At 38.4% G+C, this 27,332-nt stretch overlaps 1 protein-coding gene across 1 annotated transcript in view; it reads left to right on the forward strand.

Annotated features, from left to right (window-relative positions):
* COL24A1 (collagen type XXIV alpha 1 chain) overlaps window positions 1–27,332 on the forward strand; it is a 411,206-nt gene that overhangs the window by 345,322 nt on the left and 38,552 nt on the right. Inside the window, exons 46-51 of the mRNA XM_045292047.1 lie at window positions 5,803–5,910; window positions 8,020–8,127; window positions 8,220–8,273; window positions 9,073–9,135; window positions 15,159–15,212; window positions 19,970–20,005. Of these exons, the coding sequence (XP_045147982.1) occupies window positions 5,803–5,910; window positions 8,020–8,127; window positions 8,220–8,273; window positions 9,073–9,135; window positions 15,159–15,212; window positions 19,970–20,005 (423 nt within the window). The remainder of the gene's footprint in view (window positions 1–5,802; window positions 5,911–8,019; window positions 8,128–8,219; window positions 8,274–9,072; window positions 9,136–15,158; window positions 15,213–19,969; window positions 20,006–27,332) is intronic.

Raw genomic sequence — 27,332 nt, forward strand, 5'->3', positions numbered from 1 at the left:
AGTGCAGAGTGGAGACCCAAAGCCCATCTGTAGGCAACTGGACATCCCCTTACAGGGAGGAGACGAGCTAGTCAGGGTGCAGTATAGCAACAATAAAACATGCACTTTTCCTCTAGTTCTTTAATGTTTCCTCCCCCTCACTATTATGATCCCAATTCTTCCTTAAAAATCTGGCTTGACCATAGGATGTACACTGGTACAGATAAGAACTGGAGAAACAGGGAATCAAGGACAGATAAACCCCTCAGGACCAATATTGACAGTAGCCATACCAGGAGGGTAAGGGGAGGTGGGAGGAGATAGGGAGAACCGATCACAATGATCTACATATAACCCCCTCCCTGGGGGATGAACAACAGAAAAGTGCATGAAGGGAGACATCAGACAGTGTAAGACATGACAAAATAATAATAATTTATAAATTATCAAGGGTTCATGAAGAAGGAAGGGTAGGGGGAGGAAAAGTGAGAAGCTGATACCAAGGGCTCGAGTAGAAAGAAAATGTTTGGGGAACGATGATGGCAATAAACATACAAATGTGTTTGCCCCGATAGATGTATGTACGGATTGTGATAAGAGTTATACGAGCTCCCAGTAAAATGACATAGTATCAAGAGAGACCAGTCCCTGCCGAAGGACATTGTGCTTGGGAAAGTCGAGGACAGAGAAAAATAGAAAGGCCTGCAAGGAGATGGATTGATACAGTGGCTACAACAATGGGCTCAGGCCTAGGAACAATTGTGAGGCTGTGCAGGACCATGTAGCGTTTCATTCTGTTGTGCACAGGGTCACTGTGGGTGGAAACTGACTCCATGGCACCTAACAACAGCAGTGTACTCTGTAAAGTCCAATTGAGTATATCAGGAATCCATGCAAAACGTGTAAACTATTTCCCAGAAAAGGGTTCAGCAAACTTTTCCTGTAAATGGGCAGGCTGCTAACTACAGTCAGTGATTTTGAAATCTCAAGCAGCTCCACAGGAGAAAGATGAGGCTTTTGACTCACATAAGGAGTTACAAGCGTCTGAAATCCACTGGGGCAGTTCTACCCCGTCCTACAGTCATGGTCCATTAAATGGCAATGAATTTGGGGTCCTTTTAGTAAAAGCATGTATTTTAGACTTTGCAGAAGCAAGATCAAGAATATTGCGAAATTATGTAACAAGACAGAAAAGAAATTTCCACACTTTTATTGATAAACTTATATAATATATAATAATTGAGAACAATTTTTAATTCACATCTACTAATATAAATGGAATTCTTTGGTGGGAAATAACATTTAGCTTGTTACATTTCAAAGTTAGTTGTCCTATCTTCAAAACCTGTTCTCTTCATTTGTTAATACTGGCCTTTAATGAGATTGTACATCTTTTACATTATTTCCTGTTTGAAAACTACTTTCCCAGACACATTGTTTTTGTTAGGTATCATACATAGGTTCCAACTGAACTACCATGTGTACAACAGAAGGGACACTATCCAGCCCGGTGCCATCCTCACCATTGCTGTGTCTACCCTTTGCTGGAGCCACTGTGTCAGTCCATCTCATTAAGGGCATTCTTTTTCACTGGCCTGCTTTATGAAGCATCATGTTCTTTTTCAGGGACTGCTCTCTCCTGACAAAATGCCCAAAGTCCTTAACACAGAATCTTGACAGCCTTGCTTCTAAGAGCATCATGGCTATCCTATTTCTGAGACAGCTTTGTTCCCTATTCTGGCCGCCCACAGTGCTTTCAGTACTCTCTGCCAACACCATACTTCAAATGCATCAGTCCTTCTCAGTCTTCTTTATTCATTGTCCTGTTTTTATGGTGTGTGTGTGTGTGTGTGTGTGTGTGTGTGTGTGTGTGTGTTGACTGAAAATAACTTGGGTCTAGGAGCACCTTAGTCTACACGGCAGTGACATATTTCCTTTTTAACACTTTGAAGAAGGTTTGTGCAGCAGATTTGTCCAAAGCAATACATCATTTGATTTCTTGGCTCCTGCTTCCATAGGCATTGTGACTCCAGACGAAATGAGATCCTTTCCTCTGTTTACCGTGATTTTGGCTATGATTGGCCCAGTTGTGAGGATTTGGGTTTTCTTTACACTGAGTTATAACTCAGACTGAAGGCACTAGTCTTTGATCCTCATTAGCAAGTGCTTCAAGTCCGCTTCGTCTTCAGCCAAGAAAGTCACGTCATCTAGATATTCCAGGTTGGTGAAGAACACTTCTTCCAAACCTGATGCTGTGTTATTCTTCACATAATCAACCTCTCAGATAATTAGCTCAGCATACAGATGGAGTCAATACGGTGAAAGGATACAACCTAGTGCACACCTTTCCCGATTTTAAACCATGCAGCATCCCATTATTCTTTTCAAACGACTTAGTTTATGTAGACGTTCAGGTTGAGCACAATTAAGTGTTCTGCAATTCCCATTCTCTTCAATGTTATCCACAGTTTACTATGATCTACAAAATCAAATACCTGCTCAAAATTAATAAAACACAAAATCAAAAAGAGAAAGCCAGATTCACTGCCATTAAGTCAATTCCAACCAATACTGAACCAAAAAGACCGTGTAGAACAGCCTTTTGGGGTCTCTGAAATTTCAATCTTTTACAGAAGCAGACATAATTCCTGCAGAGCAATGGCTGAGGTCAGACCACTGCTTTCAGCCAAGATCCATCCATTGTGGTACAATGATACCCTTTGTACCCCATCCTCTACCAAATATGACTTGGGTTTCCAGAAGTTCCCTGTCAATGTTCTGCTGCAACCATTTTTTTATTATCTTCAGCAAAATTTTACTTACATATGGTATTAGTAATATGGTTCAATAATGCCCACATTAGCTCACCATCTTCCTTTGGATTGGACATGAACACAGTGCCTTCCCTCTCACTTCGCGGATAGCTGTCTTCCAAATTTCTTAGCAAAGACGAGCGATTGCTTCCTGCACTGGATCAGCTTTTAAAAACATTTCATCTGGTATTCTTTCAATTTCTGGAAACTTATATTTCACTAATCCCTTTATCACAGCTTGTACTTCTTCCTTCAGTACCATTGCTTCATGATCATATGCTACCATTTGAACGGGTGGAACATTGATAAATTATTTTTGGTCACGATGACTGTGTATTTCTTCTATCTTTTTTTCAGGCTTTCTCCGTATTTAACCCCACTGAATTTTTCAATCTTACAACTCAAGACATGAAGTTTTTCTTCACTTCTTTCAAATTGAAATGTGCTGCACATGTTCCCCCCACCCCGCCCTTTGGTTTTCTAATTCTTTGTGTTTGCACATTTTTTTCAACAACACCGGAATGCATATATGTATAATAGATTGTGCTTCACTTTGTCTTCTCAAGCTGCCTTTTGAAATCTTCACTTCAGCTCTTTTACTTCATCGTTTTTTTCCATTTGCTTTAGCAATTCTAAATTCAACAGCAAGTCTCAGTGTCTCTTCTGACATCTACTTTGATTTATTCTTTCTTTCTCATCTTTCTTTCTCATCTCTTGCTTTCTCCAAATATGCTGTAATTGATGTTATCTAAACACTTGTCTGATCTTCAGTCATTAGTGTTCAATGTGTCAAATCTGTTGTTAAGATGGTTCCTAAAGTCAAAAGGGTTATACTCTAAATCATATTGTGGCTCATGTGGATACGTTAATAGTCTTCATCTTCAACCCAAAATTGCAGACAGTCTGTTCTACAGTCAAGCCCGGCCTTTTTTATTGGTTGATAATGTTGAGCTTCCCATAAATGAAGTCAATTTGATTCCTGTGTATTTCAGCTGTGAGGTCCACGCATATTGTCCCTATTTATATGGTCAGAGGAAAAATGGTATTTGCAATAAGAAGCTGTTAGTCTTGAACATGTACTCCCATAATCTCTGGCTTCATGTCCATCACCACGGCCATCTTCTCCAGTTACAGATCCTTCCTCTCTGTTTCCAGCGTTCACAGTTCCATCACCTGTAATTATCACTGCATCTCCGTCATCAGGTGTGAGCAATTAATAACTAAAGGAAATAGTAGATTTCTTCCATTTCTACATCATTACCTCTAGTGGCTGGTGTGTAAACTTGAATAATCATTATATCTACTTGTCTTCCATTTAGATTTATATGTATAACCCTACATAACAGACAACATTCCTCTTCAAGACAGATTTTGAAAATGTTCTTTTCGATAATGAATATGACAGTATTTTATTTTTAATGTGTCATTTCCAGTAAAGTAAACTATGTAATTGTCCAACTCTAATGTCCAATGTCAGTCAATTTCAGCTCATTAATGCTAAGGTTATCAATCTTTGTGAATTCTTTTCATTTGTGATGACTTCCTATATTCCTAGCTTCATGCTTTGAACATTCCACATCCCTCTTACTAAGGAATGTTTGCAGCTGTATCGATGTGTACCTCATGAACATAAGAAGATTCCCCAAAGCTTTTCTCCATCACATCATTAAAATTGACTCTACTTTGAGTCATATTTTGAGTGTCTTCCAACCTGAGAAGTTCATCTTTTGGTGTTACATCAGATGATATTCCACTGCTATGTATAAGCTTTTCAGTGATGCCTCAGAATGGACAGTCTTTTCTTTCTTTGTAGTCTGTTCATATTCAGAAAGCTCCACTGAAGCCTGGTCACCATGGTGACCCTGCTGGTATTTGAAATAGTTTCCAGCATCACAGGAATATACAAGCCACCACATTATGACAAAAGGGCAGATGAGTGGGGTTGATACTGATAGGAATTGAGGATATTGTGATGAGTGGTGGGTCTGATAATGCCGATCCACATTGTATTCTTTTAGCATAGCTATAATATCATTGAAGAGTAAACACAAAACTTTGCTATCAAATTTGTTAACAAAATAATGCACATCCACCATGCCTTAAAAACATGCGATTCACTTTTCTTGCATTGGCACGATGGGTATGTACTGGTTATCAAACAAATACATAAACTATTCTAAGACTTAAATTTACTTGTGTTCATGGAATCCCTGGCTAGCTTAGTGCTCGCTCACTAGTATAGAGTGAAGCAAGAACACTGTCAAATGAGGAGTGCCACATCAGCTGTCACAACTGTTCAATCCTGCGGTGATCATTTACCTACAATAAACAAGGGAATAAGAACAGCTATGTTTCAATATAACTTTATTTAAAGATACTGACATTCTAATTTTAACTTTCAGAGGCTTTTTTTTCTTTCAATGACTTATGAAGGTAAAATCTCTTGTTAGCGCATGAGCTGTCCAAAAGTAGGTTACAAGCCTGCTGGAGTTTGCCCTGATTGGCCAACTTTTGTTCTAAGACTTGGCTTTAAGGAAATATCGTTTGCTTAAATGTATTGTCGATCATAAGCTATTTACAGTAAAAGTTCTGGAGTTATTTGTGGTTGAGAAATAGAATATTTTTCTTAAGAAGATACTAATTCATAACAGTCATGTACACCAGAGCATAGCACAGAAAGTTAGAATCCAACAAATATGTTTCACAAATAGGTTACATAAGTCAGAAGATATTAGCAAACTAAGCACTGCCTTAATGTTTTACATAACTTGAATACCCAAGATCACTGCGCTAATTATAATTAGAGAGTGCAGTGAGTGGTGGGGGTTCTCTGATTCCCCCAAATAATATTTGCATTATTTATCTTGGAAAGAACCCAGGAAACTCCAAATCCTTGACTGTGTGTTAACTGTGTGTTCAACTTTGCAGAACACCAAATTCTGCCGTGCTATGAGCCTTCCAAAGATCATCTAGGAACTACCAGGTTTCATTTCTTAACTGTGCCATGCAGGGTGTCAGAGGCAGCCCAGGAAGTGCAGGACTGGCTGGTGCTCCAGGCCCTCGAGGAGCAAAGGGTCCATCGGGTCCTCCAGGAAGCCCAGGAGTTCCAGGTGCAAAGGTACTCTAATGTTCTCTTCTGATGGCTGGGAAGCATTGGCCATCCTTACTGACCTGAGTTTAATGGCTAGATCACAGGATAAAATTAATAGCTTTCAATAAAATTTGGCTAATAGTAAAACCACATTAGGAAAAAAGAAAAGTATGTGGCCTTGACATATTCATCGTCTGTGATAGCCACAGAGCATGTAGCTTGCCAAAAGAACGGCTTAACCCAGGACTGGAAATGCTTTTAAAAACGCTGTCATGACTCATCGTGGCTCTTCTCTCTCCGTCCTGGGCCTGCTCCTCCAAAACAGAGCAAGCGTATGTGCTTCCACATGTACACTTACTCAGTCGCACCTCCTTTCTTCCACGTTTGAGCCTAATCACCCAGGAAGTGTCTCTGATAACAATATAGATTATTTCTTAGAGTCAGAATGATAGCAACTAAGTCTTGCATTAGCATTCAATGCATGTAATATTGTCCTATGGCATTAGGCTTTGAAGACAAAACCTCTCTTAAAAGTATTGGCTTTGATTTCTTTAATTCTAAACTTTTATGAAATAATTCTACACCCTGAACTACACTTTAGGTTGTCCGGTGTCTTATTCTTAAAAGCCTTAGGATTAAGGTCTTGGCATCCTCATCATTATTACCCCTTATCTTGATTTTTATAGTTCTACTTACAGAGAATTTCCAGATAGTCTGATTTATAGGGATAAACTGAAAATGGCAACCTAGCTACTTACTGTTTCCAGTTTGAACCTTCTCTTAATAATTGCACCACAAATATTCCTTTCCACCAAACCCAAGGCAGATGAACAAATGCCAAAACTAGGAAAAAGAAATATGAGAAAAATCACTGCCTCTTACTGTTTTTCAGTAAAAAGATCAATATCCATCAAGTTTCAAAGTTATAGCTTTGTCTGAATACAATGAAGTATAACTTATTAATCCTAAAGACACTATTATCCAAGCCCACAAAAGATCATTTTTTACAAGCCTACCTCCAAACTCCATCTGATCCCTAACTTTAATTGCTAGAAATGACATGAAAAATGTTCCAATTCCCATTTCAAAAATAAGACTAAATTTAAGACTGATACCTTTGAAAACTGAAATAATAATAAGTACGTGTATCATTAAATTTACCTTTCAGAAATAAAGAAGAAAATATACTATATATCGGAATAACATTGGGAACTGAAAAGAAATGGAAATGATGCAATTGAAAAGATGATCCTGGCAAAAACCAGGATTTATACTTTAAGGGGCCATTCTCTGTTTATGAATCACACAACTGAATCACTTTGGGTAGGAAGGAAAAAGAGCAAATATCAGTTCAAATAAAACATCAGTTCAAACATAGGTCAGCCACTCCCCCCTCCCCAGGCCCTTACCATTCTCTCAGCAGCCCCATCCTCCTTTCCCACTGGGTCGCTGGTCCTTCCTTCTTCCAGATGTCTCATTAGAGTCTCTGGAAATTGTTGTCCCCACTGCTACCCTTCTTGGACATTATAATTAAATGCTACATATGTAAAAAGCATTGTTGATAAGATGAGTTGGCAGAATTTGATCTTCCCAGTGCCTAATAGTATACCTCCCTAAGGAATCCTGGTGGCACCGTGGGGTAGACATTGGCCTGCTAACCACAAGATCAATGGTTCAAACTCACCAACACAGCTCGAGAGAAAGATGGGACTGTTTGTTTCCATAAAATTTCACAGTGTAACTTATGACAAAACTATAATAATTTATGAATTATGAAGGGTTCATGAGGGAGGGGAAGTGGGGAAGGAGGGGGAAGATGAGCAACTGATATTAAGGGCTAAAGTAGAAGGCAAATGTTTTGAGAATGATGAGGGCAACAAATGTACATATGTGCTTGACAAAATGGATGGATGTATGGACTGTGATAAGAATTGTACGAGCCCCCACAATAAAAAAATTTTTTTTTAATTCACAATCTCTGAAACCAAAATATGGCCATCATGAGTCAAAATCAACTTGAGCAAAGATATATATGTATATGTTGTCTAGGGATTAGTCTCTTTGAGATGCATCTGAATGCTTTCATATTTATAGATTCTAAAATTGGGATCGTTTTTTCTTTTTTTCTACCCAAAGGGTGAACAAGGGCTACCCGGACAACCTGGAATGCAGGGTAAAAGAGGTCACAGAGGAGCACAAGGTGATCAAGGACCACATGGAGAGCCTGGCTTGAAAGGGCAACCTGTATGTGCCAACTTAATAACTCTGCAAGTACTTATTTTACAGAACAGGCCACCATTACACAATAACGGTTATCATGTCTCTTCACATTGCAGGGAGAACATGGTGTTCAAGGTTTAAGAGGGTTCCAAGGATTCCCAGGTCCTAAAGTATGTTTACATATTTCTGCTCGTCTTTTAGATATCTAGTAGAAAAAAAGAGATGTTAAAATACCAGTACTTCATTTCTTGACTTGAACTCTTTTTAACCCAAAAAATGTCAGTACAAAGAGTTGGGTTTTTTTTATTAATATGTTCATTTTAAACCTGTTACTAACTAGACATTGTGCTCACAAATGTATTCTATAGTTTGCTTTTGTTCTCTTTCATTGCATTATTTCAAATATTTTACTATTAAAATTCGCAAAAACTCAGCCAAGTTGAGGGAATTTCTAGTGAGCATGTACACACCCATTACCTAGATTCTACAATTAGCCTTTTACTCTGTTGACTTTATTATGTGCCTCTGTATCCCTTCCACTACCTTCTTCATCTATTTTTGGTAGGGGAAGGGGGTGCATTTCATACCTTGGTACAAACCAAAGCAAAAAACAAACCAACCCACTACTGTGGAGTTGATTCTGAGTCATAAAAACTCTCCAGGAGAGAGCAGAAATGCTGCATCGAAGGTCCAGAGCTGTGATACTTACAGAAGCACACTGCTACATCTTTGTCCCACAGAACAGCTGGTAGGTTCAAACAGCGCTCCACTTGGTTAGCAACCAAGCACTTACACACACTGCCACAAACCTTCCCCAACAGAGTGCTCCTAAAAGACTGTGGCATGCAGATCCCTCCCTACATTTCATTTTTTAAGAATAAACTCTTCATAGGTTGGTGAGAGATCATTTCGCTTGTAAAATGCCCATATAAGCTAAAACTTTTGACTTTTGAAAAATTGTATTTCTAGGGTCCTAATGGAGCTGCTGGAATTGTTGGAATATCAGGTCCTAAAGGTCCTATTGGAAAAAGCGTGAGTATAAAGTCATTCTGCCTACCTGTAAAATGTGGTTCGTGGCTTACTTAGGACTCAGGGTAAAAACTTTAAAATTACTCCAAGTTACTAATATTATAAAATGACTTTTAAGATAGAAATTATCACTAGGTCACAGTGAGAGATTTTCAAACTTTGTACCTACATCAGAATAAAGAACTTTCTTAGGCACTTTCTATACCAGGCATTCCTACGTTTCACATTTTTAAAAAGGACTCATCAAAATTACTACGAAAAGTTTATAATGTATGTATTGGCTCACCCCAGGAATTAAAACATAAAATCTTTTTATAAGCGTTTGCACAATCACAGACCACCCCAGTGTACCACCTGGGGGAGGCCTGCCTCTGGCCGCCGTTCTGCAGGCCGGCCGGCATTTGAAAACTAGTTCCTCCCCGTTATCTGCGTTTTCCCAGCCGGAAGTGAATGTCTCAGGAGAGTGATGAGGGGCTGCTCCACGAGTTACAAGGACCGAGATCTGGAGAACTCCAATTATGGGTTTATATCCTGGGGCTTCCAATTGTGGAGAATACACAATAAACAAGTCTATGTATTATTTTAATTTTATTTTCTGGTTTGTTTTTGCTTTTATTATGCACAGCCTCCTAATTGATGAGATGATCTATAAAACGGAAGAAAAATAAAAAACCATAAAGTTTCTAACGGTAGTTTGGTTTTAGTAGCAGCATGTTTATGACTAACAGCAGCTGTTAGGATAAAGTGGCGAGAGGGAGGGGGAAGATCAAGTACAGAAAGATGGGAAGCAGTTCAGATGCAGAATAAATGGTTGAATAAGATCTTCAGAAACAGAAGATCTGATTCTGCTTCTTGTACACAATATGAAAGGAAAAGTGAAATTTTTGAAATCCTACACCCCTTCCCTTTTACAGTAAATCCCTTTCAATAACACAAAGAGCAATGTTGTCATGGGAAAGCTTTCAAAGACCCAACTCAACATTTCTTCAGGTATAAATGTATTAGTTATTTTTATGATTTCAGAAGAACTGTGAAAAGTTGGTGCTTTTCTGCAAAGTTTGATTCTTGATTATCCACAGGTGATTTTATAGATGGCTAGGCTTCTCAGCAGTAGAGGGAGCCCTGGTAGCACCATGACTAAATGTGTGGCTGATAGCCAAAGGGTTGGCAGTGTGGACCCACCAGCTGCTTCATGAGAGAAAGATGTGGCAGTTTGCTTCCATAAAGATTTAGAGCCTTAGAAACCATATGGGGCAGTTATACCCTGTCCTGTAAAATCACTGTGAGTCATAATCAACTTGATGGCAGTGGTGATTTGGGGGGCGGGGGGGGGTGGTATAGAAAATATTGCCTTTAAGTTCTTATTTATAATAAGTTACCCCACAAATTTAATCCATTCATTTTTGTTTTATTAATTCTCAGTTAATTGAATCCTTTCATGATATTGCCAAAAAGAAGTTGGCTTCCTGCCTACCACCTGTCCTAACCAGAGAATCATAGAGTGTGAGGTCTTTGGGGATCATAGTCTGGGCTTGTGTTACTCTGCTTGTCCAGAAGTCTAATCAGTTCACAAATGGCAAAGTTCTGCTAATTAACTCACACATTACTAATTTGTAAGTGCAGTTATTTCTTTATTAAGTAAATATTAATTGAGCAAAAAATTCCAATCAATTAATATTTGTCAAGAGACTATTGTGCACCAGATATTGGAGTTCAATACGTATCCTTTGTCTCACCTCATCCTCATAAAGATGTGTGGGAGAGATTGTTAGTGAGGAATGTAAGTCTTTGAAAGGCAATTTGCTGAAGGTCATAAATGGCTAGAGCAATGGTTCTCAACCTCCCTATGCCACGACCCTTTAATACTATTCCTCATGTTGTGGTGACTCCCCAACCATAGAATTATTTCCATTGCTACTTCATAACTGTCATTTTGCTACTGTTATGAATCGGATGACCTCTGTGAAAGAGTTGTTTAACCCCCAAAGGGGTCACGACCCACAGGTTGAGAACCGCTGGGCTAGAGTGTAAAGCATTCAGAATTTGAAACCACATCAAATTGACTTCATTGTATGATTAAAATGATATGTTAGACAGTTGCTCAGTGACTGTAAAATTAAAATGTAAGATTCATAATACTGAATGGCCTATTGCTTATTTCTATACCTAGCACATTTAATCTATCAGTAAATATTTAATTAATTAAAACTAGGAAATCTGGATTAATTCTTCTCAATTACAAAGATTCATTTACATAGATAACTGGTACCAGCTATTAAAATAATCTTTTCTACACGTATAGATAAACTTAGAAATTATTTGCTTTGGGGGTAGCTTCATCTAGATGCCTTGTGTCATGGATTTAATTGTGTCACCAAAAATATCTATCAGCTTGGCTGAACATGGTGCTCACTGGAGCATATCTAAGAGCTGAGAACCTCTTAAACCCAGGGAAAGATTGATGCCAAGTCACATAAATGTCCCCAAAGAACCTGGGGCCCAGAGGTTTTGAAAGGAAACACGGACTTTTTCCCGTAGCTAACAGAGACAGAAAGCTTTTCTCTAAAGCTGGCACCCTGAATTCGAACTTCTAGCCTCTTAACCTGTGAAAGAATAAATTCCTGATTGTTAAAACCATCCACTTGTGACTTTTCTGCTATCTCAGCACTAGATAACTAAGCCCGAATTTGGTGTCAGGAGTGGGGTGCTGCCCTAACAAGATCTAAAACATGGAAGCGATTTGGAATTGGGTAATGGGTAGAGGCTGGGAGAGTATTCCAGGGCCTCCTAGTAAGCGCCTAGATTGCCTGGTAGAGACTGTGTGGTATCATGGACAGCAGAGGCAATTCCAGTGAGGGCTCTCAGAAAGTGAGGCGACCTCGAACACCAGAAACAGTGAAACGGCAAGCAGCAGCAGCAGAGAAACAACAGCCACAGCACCAGGACATGTGCAGGATGGCCCTGGAGCTTTCCCACGGAGCAAGAAATGTAAGTGTTTTCAGACAGAGGACTTTCTAGTGGAGTAAGGAGACTCTGGGCAATTGTTGACAGAGCTAGACTTGCTGCCATACAGAAGGAGAAACCGAGCCCCTTCAATCCAAGGCTTATTGGTAAAATGGAGTATTTTCAGGCCTTTATAAGAAGAGCTGAACAGCTTTATAACACTTACCTGAGCAAGGCTTGGGCTAAGCTGGCCCTAGAGGCCAGAGATAAGAGGTCAAGGAACCAGGAAGCAAGACTAGTAGCACAGGAAGCAGAGTTGCCCTTGTTTCAAAGGGTAAGGCCACAATCTATGCAGTCTTTCGACCGAAAAAGCAATGCTGTCTTGAGAACATTTTTAAAGACTTTACTAAACATCACAGCATGGAACCATGGTCTTCTGTATCTTAAAGGGTGAGCCAATGGCCTCTGAGGTGTCAAAGGATGTGGTCACAGCTTCTTGGGTTTAAAACAATCAGATCTTCACCAACTCAGTTCTCAAGTGTGAAGCTGCTATTCAAGAGTACAATGTGGATGGGACTGGATCTGCCGCCCAGCGCCGAGAAAGTAGGACTGCCAGGGTCAACGGACAAAAAAACAAAACAGATTGTTGGGACTACAGAGGTAGGGGCACACGACTCAAGTGGAATAAGAGGATGTGACCCACCAAAGCCAAGGGAGCAGGGCTGCCTCCCCAGGGACTTTGGGAAGCAGAGCTGAAGATGATGCTGAAGAGCCTCTCTCCACAAAGCAGAAAGCATAGCCAACACCCGAGATCCAGAGGGTAAGGCCATTGCTAGAGGAAGAGTCTCAGAGAGCAGCCGGTTGTTGTCGATCCTTGTGAACTAATTGTAAATTGATTTACTGTGAGTGTGGGGTTTTTTATTTACTTGGAGCCCATTATTCTCTCTTCCTCTTTAATTTCTCCCATTTGTAATAGAAATGCCTGCCATTGTTGATTGTACCATTATATTTTGGAAACAAATAACTTGTATTCTAGATTTCACAGATTCATGGATAAATTTAGTACTTGGACTAAATAGAATAGAATTTGGACTTGGAGTTAATTTAAGACTTTGGAGATGATACGGTGGAATGAAAATGCTTTGCATGGGGTAAGGACATGAGTTGTGGGAGAGCCACAAGGTGGAATGTTATGGATTGAATTGTGTTCCCCCAAAACACATGTCAACTTACCTGCACCATGCTTCTCAGTGATTTGACAGTTGTGTAATGATGTAAGGCTGCAGTCATGCAATGATGCAATCATTTCTCACAATGTGATCTACTGTGATCAGCAATCCTTTATTTGAGTATTAGGACAGGATGTAACACCTTAACTCAGGCCACATCGTGATCTAATGTAAAGGGTGCTTCCCTGAGTGGTGACTTGCATCACCTTTTATCTTCAAAGAGATTAAGGATAGACAAGTGAGCAGAGAAGGAAGGGCCGCCAAGAAAGAAGAGACAGGAGTGGAGTGGAGGTCCAGAAGTGGAGCCAAGGACCCTGTGCTGAGAACCTCCTGGTACCAGTGAAGATTAATGCCAGGACACATGGAGATCTCCAGGAAACTTTGGGACCACAGATTTTGAAAGGAGGGAAAGAACTTTCACTAGAATCAACAGAGAGGAAAAAGCCTTTCCCGTAGAGCTGGCACCCTGAATTCAGATTTCTAATCTCCTAAACTGTGAGAGAATAAATTTCTCTTTGTTAAAGCCATCCTCTTGTGGTGTTTCTGTTAAAGCCCTGGAGATACAGTGATTATGTGTTTGACTGCTAACCACAAGGTCAGCAGTTTGAAACCACCAGCTGCTTTGAGGGAGAAAGAAGGGCTTTCTACTCCTAGAAAGAGCTACAGTCTCAGAAACCCGCAGTTTCCCACAGTTCCACAAGAGCAGTTTTATCCTGTCATTTAGGGTCACTATGAGTCAGCATCAACTCAATGGCAGTGAATTTGGTTTTTAGTTTCACATTAGATAATTATGACACCATGCATGCTTTTCCATTCTTTTAATGCATTGTTATTTCACAAAGTGAGGACATAGTTTGATTGTTTAGCTTGATGCTTCCTTGACAATAGTTTGGTGATAAGTCAGTCTAGAAGATGCATTTTATTAGATTAAAAGAAATCAAATTCCTTTATTTCAAAATAGATCTTTGAAATTCAGCTACCATATTTATAAACTATCTTTGTAAAAAGATATTATATGAGATATTTTTACGGTATCATGTAATTCTAGGTCAACTTAATATTAAAACTATGTCAATTACTTTAGGAAAGCTACCAATAAACAACATTATAATTATATTATTTGGTGGTATTTTCTATGCCTCTGCAACAGTTGGGGTGGTGGGGGAAGCCAGCTAGATAATCTACATTATCTAAGGATGGAGGCTTAATAATATTCATTGTCATTGAGAAGTGATAGGAGCCATACCTAATTTGGGCAGAGTTGACCTGAAGTCCAGCTTACTTGGTTATCTTCCTAACCAAATAATAGTTTCCAGGTTAAAAAGTGCATCTCATATTTAACAAGCCTTCTAAGTAGACATTCTTCTTTCCACATTATAGATGGAGAAACTAAAGTTTAGTTCTCCCATATAATACTCTGAGTGCTCTCCAGAGTCTCTTTCTATTCCATGCTGCATGAGGTCACACAACTGCTCATTCCACATCTTTGAAGAAATGTAGTCACCAATTCATCCTTCTACATTGTGCTTTATATGTAAAGTAACTCACTTTTATGTAAAGACATCATTGATGTTATCACTGTATAAAAATGAAAATGTCAGTTTATCAGCCTATTAGGGATTAAACAGCTGGAACTCTCTGATACAGGAAACTATAATAAGCTATAATAACATGCAGAATTGTGTCATTGTGTGGATGAAAATTATTGCTGTTTCCGATAATGCTATACAATTTTATAATAAAAACTATAATCACATAGATGTGGACTATTTTACTTTAGCACAAGATATTTTCTGGATTTTTTTTTCAGAATTATAATGAACTGAGACTGGCTTTTTTGTTTTACCCCAACAGGGAAACAGTGGTCCACTGGGCAGAGAAGGTATCATAGGCCCAACAGGTAGAACTGTAAGTTAGTCACACTACGCATCTTTTTTTTCTTTCTCATGCTCTCTCTGTTGTTTTTAATCCTGCTTCTAGAGCAATCCACAAAGGACCAGTCTGGGTATTTGAGAAGCAAAGGGCAAAAATAGCTGTATGTTTTCTCTTGAATGGTGATTCCTTCAAACTTAGAGATCAATTTGATAGTGAAGAAAGTAAAATTTTCCAGTGAAGGAGGTACTTAAAACTGAATTTGAGAAGGAAAAAAAAAAACTGTGCAGATGGTTTGAACATAATACACATATAGATGATAAATAGTACTGGGTGGTTTTGAGCATCATAAACATACAGGTGATCATTAAAGCCAGGAAAAATGGATCCGCTTTCTGAAGACCAGCGAACAATGAATAGACAGACAAATTAGATCCTTCAGAAGTACTTGGTATAAATTAAAAGAAGAAATAATCCATGGGGTACCAGAACATCCTGCAAGAACAAAGCTGGATAGATGAGTTCTTGAGGAAAGAGTAGTCATCTTTGAGAGTAAGTTACAGCAGAAAATGAAAGTACTGATTGCAGTGAAGAAAAAAGAAGATTAAAATACTTAACAATAGCTTCTCAGATTCTCACAGCTAACTTTGGAAAAGATATTCCCATTTAACGGGTGAGGAATGAGAGGAGTTTCATAAGATTTCACCTCATCATTCACGGTGATATACCTAATGAATTACATAACTGATATTTATCGCAAAACCATTCTATTCTAGCAATGTCTAGAAAGAAAACAGAGGCAATGTATGCCAGTTCTTGTAGAAATTTGGCTAAGAAGTAATGCAGGGAAATAAGACAAGGATTGGGGGTGCAATGAGTCCATTGGAGAGCATACAAGAGAAGAACACAATAAGAGGCACCAAATTTAGACTTGGTAAGGAAAGATTCATTCCTTACAAGAAATAAGTAGTTTGGATTTTTTGAAAGTGTTGTGTGTAAACAAAAAGTGTCTAAAACTTTTTAATGGAATGCATCAAATATAAAGGACAACCATTCTCTTTGACAAATTGAGAAAACAATTCAACATGAAAGTTCCTATATTTTTAAGGCAAAAAAAAAGTGTAGCTCAGCATTTCACTAGGTTTTTAGCATTTGCCACTCAGATTTATATGCTCTAAATGGGAGAGTGTAAGTGGGAGATTTCTCATATTTCAGTGGGTGGTTTTTCAGCAAGCTAAGGAACACATACTGTTCTGATTACTGAATGGTTGTTCTCCACTCTGAAAAATGTGAAATATTAACTAGTCAAGGAAGTTGTGATAAATAAATGTCTCAAGTAAAATACCGTGCTGTTCTGTTTACAAGTATGTAAAGGCCGTATAATATTTAGCATGCACATCAATTTTCTCTCTGGTAACATTCTAAAAAGAAACTTCTAAGAAAAGTTCATTGTAAGAGAAAGAGTAGTTGAGAATATCCCACAGGAAATAGTGGTGGCAACTAAGAGAGTTTGTTTTTCCAAGTAAGAAAGCACCCTACAAATGCATCCTAAATAAGCAATAAACTAGACTGTGGGCAAAGAAATAAACAAATGGAACAGAGGACAGCCCAGAAATAGAATTCAGAGTATGTAGCAACTTATGAATAACAAAAACATTCATTAGAATGTCCATTAGAATGACTTGGTCTGCATGTATTAAAACCCAGACTCAAACTAGCTTTGACAAAAAAAATTGTGGGAGCATGCACAGACAACGGAAGAGTTTCAGACTTGGTTGATTCTGTGAGTCGACATGTTAGCCTAATCCTGGTTTCTTCCGTATTTTCACTCTGCCGTCCTGAATTGCAGTCACCTTGCTATAATCTAAAAGCTGCACAGGTAATCAGGTGCTTATGAACATGATGTACACAATCATGCACATGGTTTTGTACACAATGACTGTAGTTTGGGGGTTGGGTCACTTCTAGACAAAACATTATCTAAAACTAAAACACTATCTATGGCTGTATCTTGAGAAAAAACTTTTGTTTTCCTACAAGTCTCTCATTGCATTTGTATCTGGCTGACAAGCATGGAACTGCATTGCTGTAAGATACCATCAAGTCAGTTCCTTCTCGGAGTGACCCTGTGTCTAACAGAACCAACCACCACCCCGGCCTGTGCCATCCTCACAATTGTGTGAGTCCATTGTTGCAGCCACTGTGTCAATCCACTCTGTTGAGAACCTTCCTCTTTTTCGCTGCCCCTCCACTTTACCAAGGATGATGTCCTTCTCCAGGGACTGGTCTCTCCTACAAGATGTCCAAATTACATGAGCCGAAGTCCCACCATCCTTGTCTCTCACGAGCACTCTGGCTGTTCTTTCTCTGAAAGAGATCTGTTGGCTCTTTTGGCAGCCTATGGTACTTGCAGTATTCTTCGACAGCACCCTCGTTCAGATGCCTCAATGTTTCTTCAGCCTGGCCATCTCTAAACCAGTTGTCAGAAAAGGGAAATTGAGTTAATTTGAGTCATACTACTGCTGTGAGAAATTAGAGTCCTACTTCACCTTCACCACAAAAATATGCCCCTCTTAATTTCTAAAGACTTTAACATAAAAATTGTCAAAAGAATAAAAAACTTAAGAAAATAATCTAGGAAACCAATATGTTGTTTAAGAGTTGAAGAGATCTTTTGTAAAGAAACAAAAATCTGTAATATACAAAGAGCTCTTAGAAATTCATATGAAAAATTAAAACTCATATCAAAAATGAGTAAAAGGTCTGTATAGGTTATTTACAAAAAAATACAAAAGTATCTAAATGATTTGAAAAATCAATACATTAGGTCTATTATTTAAGAAGATGCGCACCATTATAGCAATGCAAATTAAACCAGTTATAGAGTTAATAAAATATATATGTAAACTCTCTTAAGAACATGTAGGAAAAACTTTCATTTATTACCGGTGGAAGTGCAAATATAGCCTTTTTGGAACTATATTGTTAAAAATGTAAGTACACATCCCGTTTAATCATGAACCTGATAGCACAATGGTTAAGCACTGGGCTGCTGACTGAAAGATCAATGACTTGTACCCACCAGCCAAGCTGATGGAGAAAAGACCCAGGTATCAACTCTCATAAAGCTTCCAACCTAGCAACCCCCGTGACGCAGTGTCTTATACGGTTGCTATGAGCCAGAATTCATGCAACGGACCACCACAACAATAACCCTTCAACCAAGCATATCCACTTTGAGGAGTTCATCCCATAGAAATGCAAACACCAAAATGCTAAGAAAACTTTGCAAAACTTTGTATTGATTCATGCCACGCACTATCACTCTTCAACATGGTTAGTATTTTTAGCTTGGAAGATTGACAAAGAATAATAATATGTGGTAAGTATTGAAATATACACACTCATATATTTGAGATGTCAGCACAAATTCTTACAAACTTTCTGGAGGAAAATTTTTATCACCAGTTTTTAAAAGGACAAGAAAGCGTATCACAAGTTTATTTATAATGACACAAATTATCCCAAAAGTAATTAAATAAAAATATGCTAGTCTTTAAACATTAAGTGTTAGCAATATTCAGAGCATGTGAATTGACACGGGAGAATAGTCATATTGTGAATGCATAAACAGATTCCTGAAGGAGTTTCATAGTAAATACATGTATAATTTCCATGAGCATCAACACCAAAAATATTAATAGGAGTTTCAAAAGTAGTTGAGCTACCCAAGAAGAGAATACACATTGCTTTCAAGTAGTCATGGAATATTTGCTAATCTGGAACATACTTGGGGTCATAATATAAATTTTAACCGATTTTTAAAACCAAAGTCATTCAAAGTATGATCTAGCTGTAATGGAATTAAACTTGAAATCAATAACAAAACAATTGTAGGAAAATTCCCAGGCACTTGAAATTAAACTGCACAGTTCTAAGTAGTCTATGTAGCAAAGAGAAAGTCTGAAAGGAAGTTAGAAATTATTTTGAGCTGGATGAAATGTATTTACAATATATGAAAATTTGTGAGATGATGCTGAAACTAAAAAGGAGTAAGAAAAGGTGAGAGAGAAGAAACCACCTTAGAAACAGGGTTTTCGATTATAAGGAACTATGTGTGACCTCCTCCCGGGGGGACAGACAACAGAAAAGTGGGTGAAGGGAGACATCGGACAGGGCAAGATATTACAAAATAATAATTTATAAATTATCAAGGGCTCATGAGAGAGGGGGCAGCGGGGAGGGAGGGGAAAAATGAGGACCTAATGCCAGGGGCTTAAGTGGAAAGGAAATGTTTTGAGAATGATGAGGGCAATAAATGTACAAATGTGCTTTACACAATTGATGTATGTATGGATTGTGATAAGAGTTGTATGAGCCCCTAATAAAATGATTTTTTTAAAAAGAAACAGGGTTTTCAAAGACTGAATGAAATAGTACAAGAATTTAGCCTATTCATTTCCTCTCTAAACTATTTTGTACATAATTGTCAAATCTGCTGCTTGAGATAATGGAAGGAAAAAGTAGCTTTTTATGCCAGGCCATTTTAATATGGGACTAGCAATAGCAAAACAATGGCATAATGAATTGTGATGATATTGGTGTTTTGATTTGTTTTGCTTTGCTTTACTTAGGGAGAAAAAACTAGAATTTAAATTAATTAACAACCACAACACACAAAAAAGTTACAAAAGACCTAGGTCTTTTCTTCATAGTCACAGAAGACAAATTCTCATGTTTCTGTGTACGACCTCAACCACACTGAAGTAACTTCCTTCTTCTTCTTCTTTTAGGGAGCCAGAGGTGAAAGAGGCTTTGAAGGTGAAGCTGTAAGTTTAACTAACTTTGTGCTTATTCGTATTAGAACTCTAAGTTCCAGCAAAGACCTGGTCTGATTTGTTCACTATATGTCTCTGACATTTGTACAATGGACATGAAATTATAATACTTCTCAGGAAGTAACACTAACCTAATCAGAGTGAGCTCGAAGCTAACTAAAAATCTGCCAGTCATATCCTTGACAGCTTGCCATGTGGAAATAAGGAGGTAACATATTTTAGGAGACCATGATATTTTAGATGCAATGCCCACGATGCCAGCCAGTATTCTGAAGAGAGCAGCAAAGCAGAAGCAAATCATAGGTTTTACAGCACAGCCCACTGGACACATTAGTGGTAAGAGGACGGACAAAGGGTAAAGAGCCAGCACTTTCGGGACCTAACTGGTTTACACTAGCACCATTTGCCTCATTTCTGGAATGCCGCTGCTTAAGCACTGGAGGCATTTTGTAAAGGACCATTTTCCAGCAAAGAGAGTGGCAGCCTTACTAGAAGCCACTGTTATAAATACAGGGCAACTATGGTGTGGAGTGAGAGGGATTGAGACCAGAGGCAGAAGGCTCGAACAACTCCCCCACCCCACCCCCCCAAAAAAACTTAAAGATAGAAATAAAGTCTTAATTTTAAAAAATGAAATTACTAACTGACAGCTGAGGGTTTGTTTTTTTCTCGCCATAGAGTGTGCTTGTGACTCCAAAGTAGGAGTTGTAATTATATTTATTCTCTGCAGTGAAAGTAAGTTACACAATTCTAGATAACCTAAGAATGCTAAAAAGACATTAAAATCAATTTTTTATTTTCAGAAGCATGACCTTTGCAATTTCTCATCAGTTGCACTGTAGCGGGAAACAAGGCAATGTGTACAAGTGAAGCCATATACCAGAGGAGAAGGGAGAAAGGAAATTCGAGAGGCTTGGAACTTAGCTCATTTCCCTTCCCTGTCTAGTTCTGAATGCCTACCCAACCTATCCTCTTAAAATGTTGTGGCTGATACCTAAACTCCCATCAGGGTTAGGAAACCTTGAGTACTTATGGGAATGAGCAAAGCATTTTGGGGGCGCGGCAGGGTGGTTTGCAGGGGTTGGACAGATACTGTGTTAGACAGGGTTCTCTAGAGAAACAAAACCAGGACATTTATGATGATAGATAGATTATAGATGATAGATAGATAGATAGATAGATAGATAATAGATAGATAGATAGATAGATAGATAGATAGATAGATAGATAGATAGATAGATAGCACAGAGGAATATAATAGCTAATTAATCCACACATCAGTACAGAGGGCTCAGTTCAACTCACTTCTGTGAAGTAGTTAATATACTGCAAGTCCTTCAACTCACAAGGGCTGCTGGTCCAAGGTCAAGGAAGCAGACAGCTGAGTCTTCCCTCGGGTAGTGCAGGCAGTGTGGCCACAGGCAGCAAACAGCAGAGCACGTCACCAGCAGTCAGGAGCTCAGGAGCTTAGCAAAGCAGGCTGGGATAGGATATCGAACTCAAGCATTGCAGGACAACAGGATCCGCCAGCCTCCAGCTCAAGCGCTGTATAATCAGCAGCGTGGGGAAGCAGGTCCAAAGGAAGTTCAAGCTCTAGCAACAGGATCCACAGGTTGGCTGTCCCATGGGCAGTGTAGCTCACAGGTTGAGGCAGGGAACTAGAGAAAGCAGCTGCATGCTGGTCTGATCACCAGAGAGCAAGAGAGAGAGGGGTGGGCCTTGCTGAGCCATTTATCTCTTTACCCTCCAATCAAACCATGACCTTATTAATCCCAGCTGTTCCTATTGGCCTGGTTGGCACAACAAACCTACCTGTAACAGAGGATCTGATGGATTACAAACTCAATGGATGATTACTGTAATCTTAAATTATATTGGTGTGCAATGTCTTGTGCCCAGTCTTCAGTTATTAACTACCCCCTTATTAGACACTTGTTGCCACACTGTTGTTGTTGTTGTTGTTAGGTGCCATTGGGTTGGTTCTGACTCAGAGCGACTGTTTATGCAAGAAGACAAAGCAGCCCAGTCCAGTGCCATGCTGACAATTGTTGTATTTGAGCCGTCATCAGGGGATGCCTCTTTTCACTGCCCATGCATGATGTCTTTTTTCAGGGATTGGTCTCATTCTCGTCTGACATTCCAAAGCTTTGCCATTCTCACTTCTCAGAAGTAGTCTTACTGTACTTCTTCCAAGACAGATTTGTTGGATCTCCTGGTTGGCTGAGGTACTTTCAATATTCTTTGCCAGCACCATAAGTCAAATTCCATTGATTCTTCTTCAGTCTTCCTCATTTAGTGTCCAACTGTCACACGCATATGAGGCGATTGAGAACACCTTGACTTGAGCCAGGCAGACCTTAGTCCTAAGTAATATATCCTTGCCCTTTGACACTTTAAAGAGGTGTTGTGCAGCAGCATGCCCATGCAATATGTTGTTTGATCTCTTGACTGCTGCTTCCATGAGCATTGACTGTGGAGCCTAGCAAGATGAAATCCTTGAACACTTCAAACTTTTCTGATTATGATGATGTTACCTATTGGTCCAGTTGTGGGGATTTTGGTTTTCTTTATATTGATTTACCACACTCTCCTATGTAAAATAGCAATGTCCTCACCTTCATGAGATTGTCTATCTTTCCTTCTTTATCACATTCGGGATAAATCAGGTAGTGTCCACTATTCAAAAAATCTCCCAAGGAGAACATTTACAAATTAAGTCTGTTCAGAGAAGGACTCTCTTAGATCTAAGAGCTATGTCCTGGAAAGACTAGTTGCAATATCTGCACTGTTTGGCCCCTACTAGATTCTCCAGCCTGACCACAGCCCTCTGTTTGTTCTTTCTGCCCTCCTTCCTTTCTAGCCATTGCATCTGCTGTTGGAGATGCCCCCATGCTCTTTCCTTTCACCCCTACTCATCTTGAGGTTTCCATTTACAGTTTCTTTCTTTTAAAAAAATCATTTTATTGGGGACTCTTACAGCTCTTATAACAATCCATACATCATTTGTATCAAACACATTTGTACATATGTTGTCATCATCATTTTCAAAACATTTTCTTTCTACTTGAGTCCTTGGTATCAGTTCCTATTGATTCCCCTCCCTTCCTCACCCTCCCACCCGCATTAACCCTTGATAATTTATAAATTACTTTTATTTTCCTATATTACACTGTCTGCTATCTCCCTTCACCCACGTTTCTGTTGTTTGTCTCCCTGGTGGGGATGGAGGGGGGAGGTTTCTATATCGATCATTGCAATCAATTCTCTGTTTCTCCTCCTTCTCCGCCGCCCCCTCCCCCCTACACACACACACACATTCCTCCTCCCTTCATGGTTGTGGTACTGTTCCTAAGAGTTTTATCTATCCTGGATTCCATGTGTCGTGTGTCCAGAGCTCTTATCTGTACCAGTGTGTATTCTCCAATCTAACCAGATTTGTAATGTAGAACTGGGGTCATTATAGTGGAAGGGAGGAAGCAGTAAAGAGCTACAGGAATGCTGAGTTTCATCAGTGCTATACTGCACCCTGGTTGGCTCCTTCCTTCTTTTTGACCCTTCTGTGGACATCTGAGGGGATGTCCAATTGTCTACAGATGGACTTTGGGTCTCTACTCCAACCCCACTCATTTGCATCGATATGATTGTTTGTTTGGGGTCCCATATAAAGTTTCTTAGGATGGACTTGTTAATATCTGGACTCCACCCTGCCATCACCCCTGAACAGAGTATCCAAAGCTGTATAGTACAATATATTGTCCACCTATTTTTCAAAAATCAAACCTATGTTTCCTCTCTAGGGTAAACTTCATGAGACCAGAAAATTTTGTCTGCTACATTGGCCATCAGTGTCCAAAACAGAACCTGGTTTGTAGTCAGTAATAGCTGATACATGAATTGATAAAATTAATTAAAATTAACTAAAATGAAACAGTTAACAGCTATTTTCAAGTCCAGACTGGTGATGTAACATTTCTTTAAATTAATGTACTTACTTGTTGTTTGTTCAATGGGTCACCCTAGTTCTCTTCACAAATAAAGTAAAAGTCCTGTATGACATAGTACAAACCAAATCACCAAACTCACTGCCATTGAGTTAATGCTGACTGATAGCAAACCCACTGTGTGCTTATGAGGCTGTAACTTTACAGGAGGAGAAAGCTCAGTCTTTCTTTTGCGGAGCTGCTGGTGGTTTCGAACTGCCGACCATGTGGATCGCAGACCAACTTGTAACCACTATTCCACCAAGGCTCTTTTGGGTGTGTTTAGTGTAGGCAATTAAATTACCTGGTTAAAAAAGACTAAATAGCACATTAAAATTATAAATTCACTCTGTTTTTAATTATTGCGTAACTGGTACTAAGGATCTTTTTTGTCATCCCTCTTCCTTGGACTCCGTCATTGTTCCAGAAGCTTTAGTAAAGAAATCTGTTAACCACTAGAGATTGTGCAGCAATAAATTTTGAAAAGGTGCCAACCAATCTTTCTATTTCGGTCTATAGAAAAGTTTGGTAACATTACTTATACTGTCTTTTTCTTTTACTGATTTTTTTTCAGATTTCAGATTTCAGTTATCTTCAAGAGGATAATTTAAATAATTGTCTGGCTAAAGATAATTTACAAATCTGTTAAGACTAATTGTCACTTCACTCTTTGTGCAAATATCAGAATTACAACAATCTTACCAAAGTGTGCTTCATAAATCTTCTTTTTAAATTTTCATCGAAGTTGGTATAAGAATGTATGAAGATATGTTATACAAGTATTGATAAAATTGTATACCAATATCAAAGTGTGACTCAGTGACAAAAAGAAAAAAGTACAGAGATAGTTGCAGCTCATTATAGCATACATGAAAGTAATATTCCTCTAAGAGTGGGTTTCTTCTTAGGAAGCTTGATATAATTTGATACACTGTGGATTCCAATATTGATCTCAATGGTCTTTTTTACCACTGAGGGACCTATTTCTATCATTGTCAAGTGTCAGCGTCTTACCTTCCAGTCTATACTTGGTCCATGTCTACTTACATGAGGAGCAATTGAAAAATAAGTTCCTAGTTACAAGTTTTGTAACACCCTAAGTAAGCCTCCTAGTAGATAGGATTTGCTCCACTTCCCTTATTTCAAAACAATAGTGTGATTCACAACTTAATCGTGGAAGGTTATAAAACTTTCATAATAGGCATGAGTCCCCAAACATTTTAAAGGCAGCACTCCAGAGAGCTGGGAGCTACCTGAGACCTGAGGAATAACTGCTCAAGGCACAAGACTGAGTCCGGAGGGAATGGGAGAGGTACTGAGAGAGACAAGACCTCCAGAGATTCTCCGCCCGCCCCTCTTATTAACACACCAAAGGAGGAAGCTTACAAAAGTTCAAATGTGGGAGCAACATAAGGGCACAACAACTTCAGGCTCAAGATGTTCTCCAACTATCGAAACAGTCTCACATGTAAACATGTTGCCCAACTGTGGTATAACATGAGAGTTGGTCAGCTGACCTCCCTCTTGACCTAACCAGAATTTGCTCTAGGCTCAAACATTCCTCACTTGTTCCACGACAGAAATTTCTTCTCTGGAGTTTTAAATATTGTTGGTGTTCTTTTCATTCTTACTCTATATTTTTATTTTATCTTTATATTATTATTATTATTTCTGTTTAGTTTTGTTTTCATTTTTTATTGCTTTTGTTGGGTTTCCCAGTTGGTGAATCACAGAAGGAGTGGCTGCATAGAGACAATAACTGATGCAATGGTTTATGGGGTCATGGGGCTCAGAGTAGGGGTGGGACAGGTGAGAGGAAATGGGGAGCCAACAGCGAATTCAGGAAGGGGTTAGGGAGCATTAGAACTGACTGTGATGATGTACATACAAATCTTTTAAAAAGTGATTTAACTATGCAAGTGCAAACATTATATCAAAACTTTTTTTTTTTAAACTTGACCAATGGTTACCATGACTGAAGGAGGAAGAGTTTTGCTTAAGGGGCATTGAGTGTATGTTAATGGTGTTGAAATAATTTGGGAAAGGATATTGATAATGGTTGTACAGTACAAAGAGCATAATCAATGACTCTTAATTATACATGTAGAAGTTGTTGAATTGAAGAATGTTTTGTTGTGTATATTTTTTTCCATGATTTTAAAGTTTTAGTTTTTTAAAAATTAAAAAACCCCACAAATATCAATGAGAACAAGGAAGAAGAAAGTGTTCTAAAATTGATTGTGGTGATGATAATACAACTCTTCTTGATATGACTGAATTATTTAATTATGTGACATGGGTGAAGTGCCAATAAAACTGTTAAAACACACACACACACTCTGACCCAAGGCAGGATTCCTGTTTTTTGCAGCAATGAATTTCCTTTTCACTCAGTGTTCGGGCCGAGTTCCTGGCACATTCTAGGTCTAACCAAAGTCTTTTCACCCACGTGATCTTCCCAGAAGGAACAGGACAATGTTTCCCTGCTTTTAAGAACATAATTGAATAATTTAAGAACAACAAATGCAAAGAAGATTGCCAGAAATAATTCAATACAATTAGGAAAAGAAATATCTAACCCCAAAATAATATGATGTCAATGTCAAATATATAAAAAGGATTTGACAGAATATCACAACTTGAAGCATATAGTTTAAAGCCATATTTTATTACATCCAATAAAAGAAAAACTTTTAGGGAGCAATCCCACTATGAATTTTTATATTAGTTGCTTTATTTTATTGGAATATTGTTTGATGAAAAGCAATAACATGTTGAAGAATCCTTTCAAATTTTCTCAAATATTTCTCAAATATTATCTTTAAGTTAACATGGGTCTAGATGTGAGAATTATCTTATTTGTTTACAATTTGAAAACAAGGGAGATAGTATAAGCAGTCTGAGGAAAAATTAAGTTATTGGAAAACATTTCCTAAATATTGACAAATAAAGAATTAAATTCATATAGGTATGAATCTTAAAATTCACAGATTGTATGTTATTCCTATGAAAAATTATCAAACTCTCAAACCTAGGTACACATTACGCTTACATTCATCAAATTTCTTATTTGAGATTCTCAACATCTATGTAAAATATCAAAACTGGAAGCGAGTCTTAGACATTTTTTTTAATTAGAGGGAGAATCCCAACATGACTAGTCTTAGATTACCTGTTTAATTCTAATGTCATATTATTTTTTTAATCATTTTATTAGGGGCTCATACGACTCTTATCATAATCCATACATACATCAATTGTGTAAAGCACATTTGTACATTCATTGCCCTCATCATTCTCAAAACATTTGCTCTCCACTAAACATTTGCTCTCCACTT

This window comes from Echinops telfairi, unplaced genomic scaffold (genome assembly GCF_000313985.2).
Source record: "Echinops telfairi isolate 266 unplaced genomic scaffold, ASM31398v2 ScPeMD7_443;HRSCAF=831, whole genome shotgun sequence".
Classification (NCBI taxonomy): domain Eukaryota; kingdom Metazoa; phylum Chordata; class Mammalia; order Afrosoricida; family Tenrecidae; genus Echinops; species Echinops telfairi.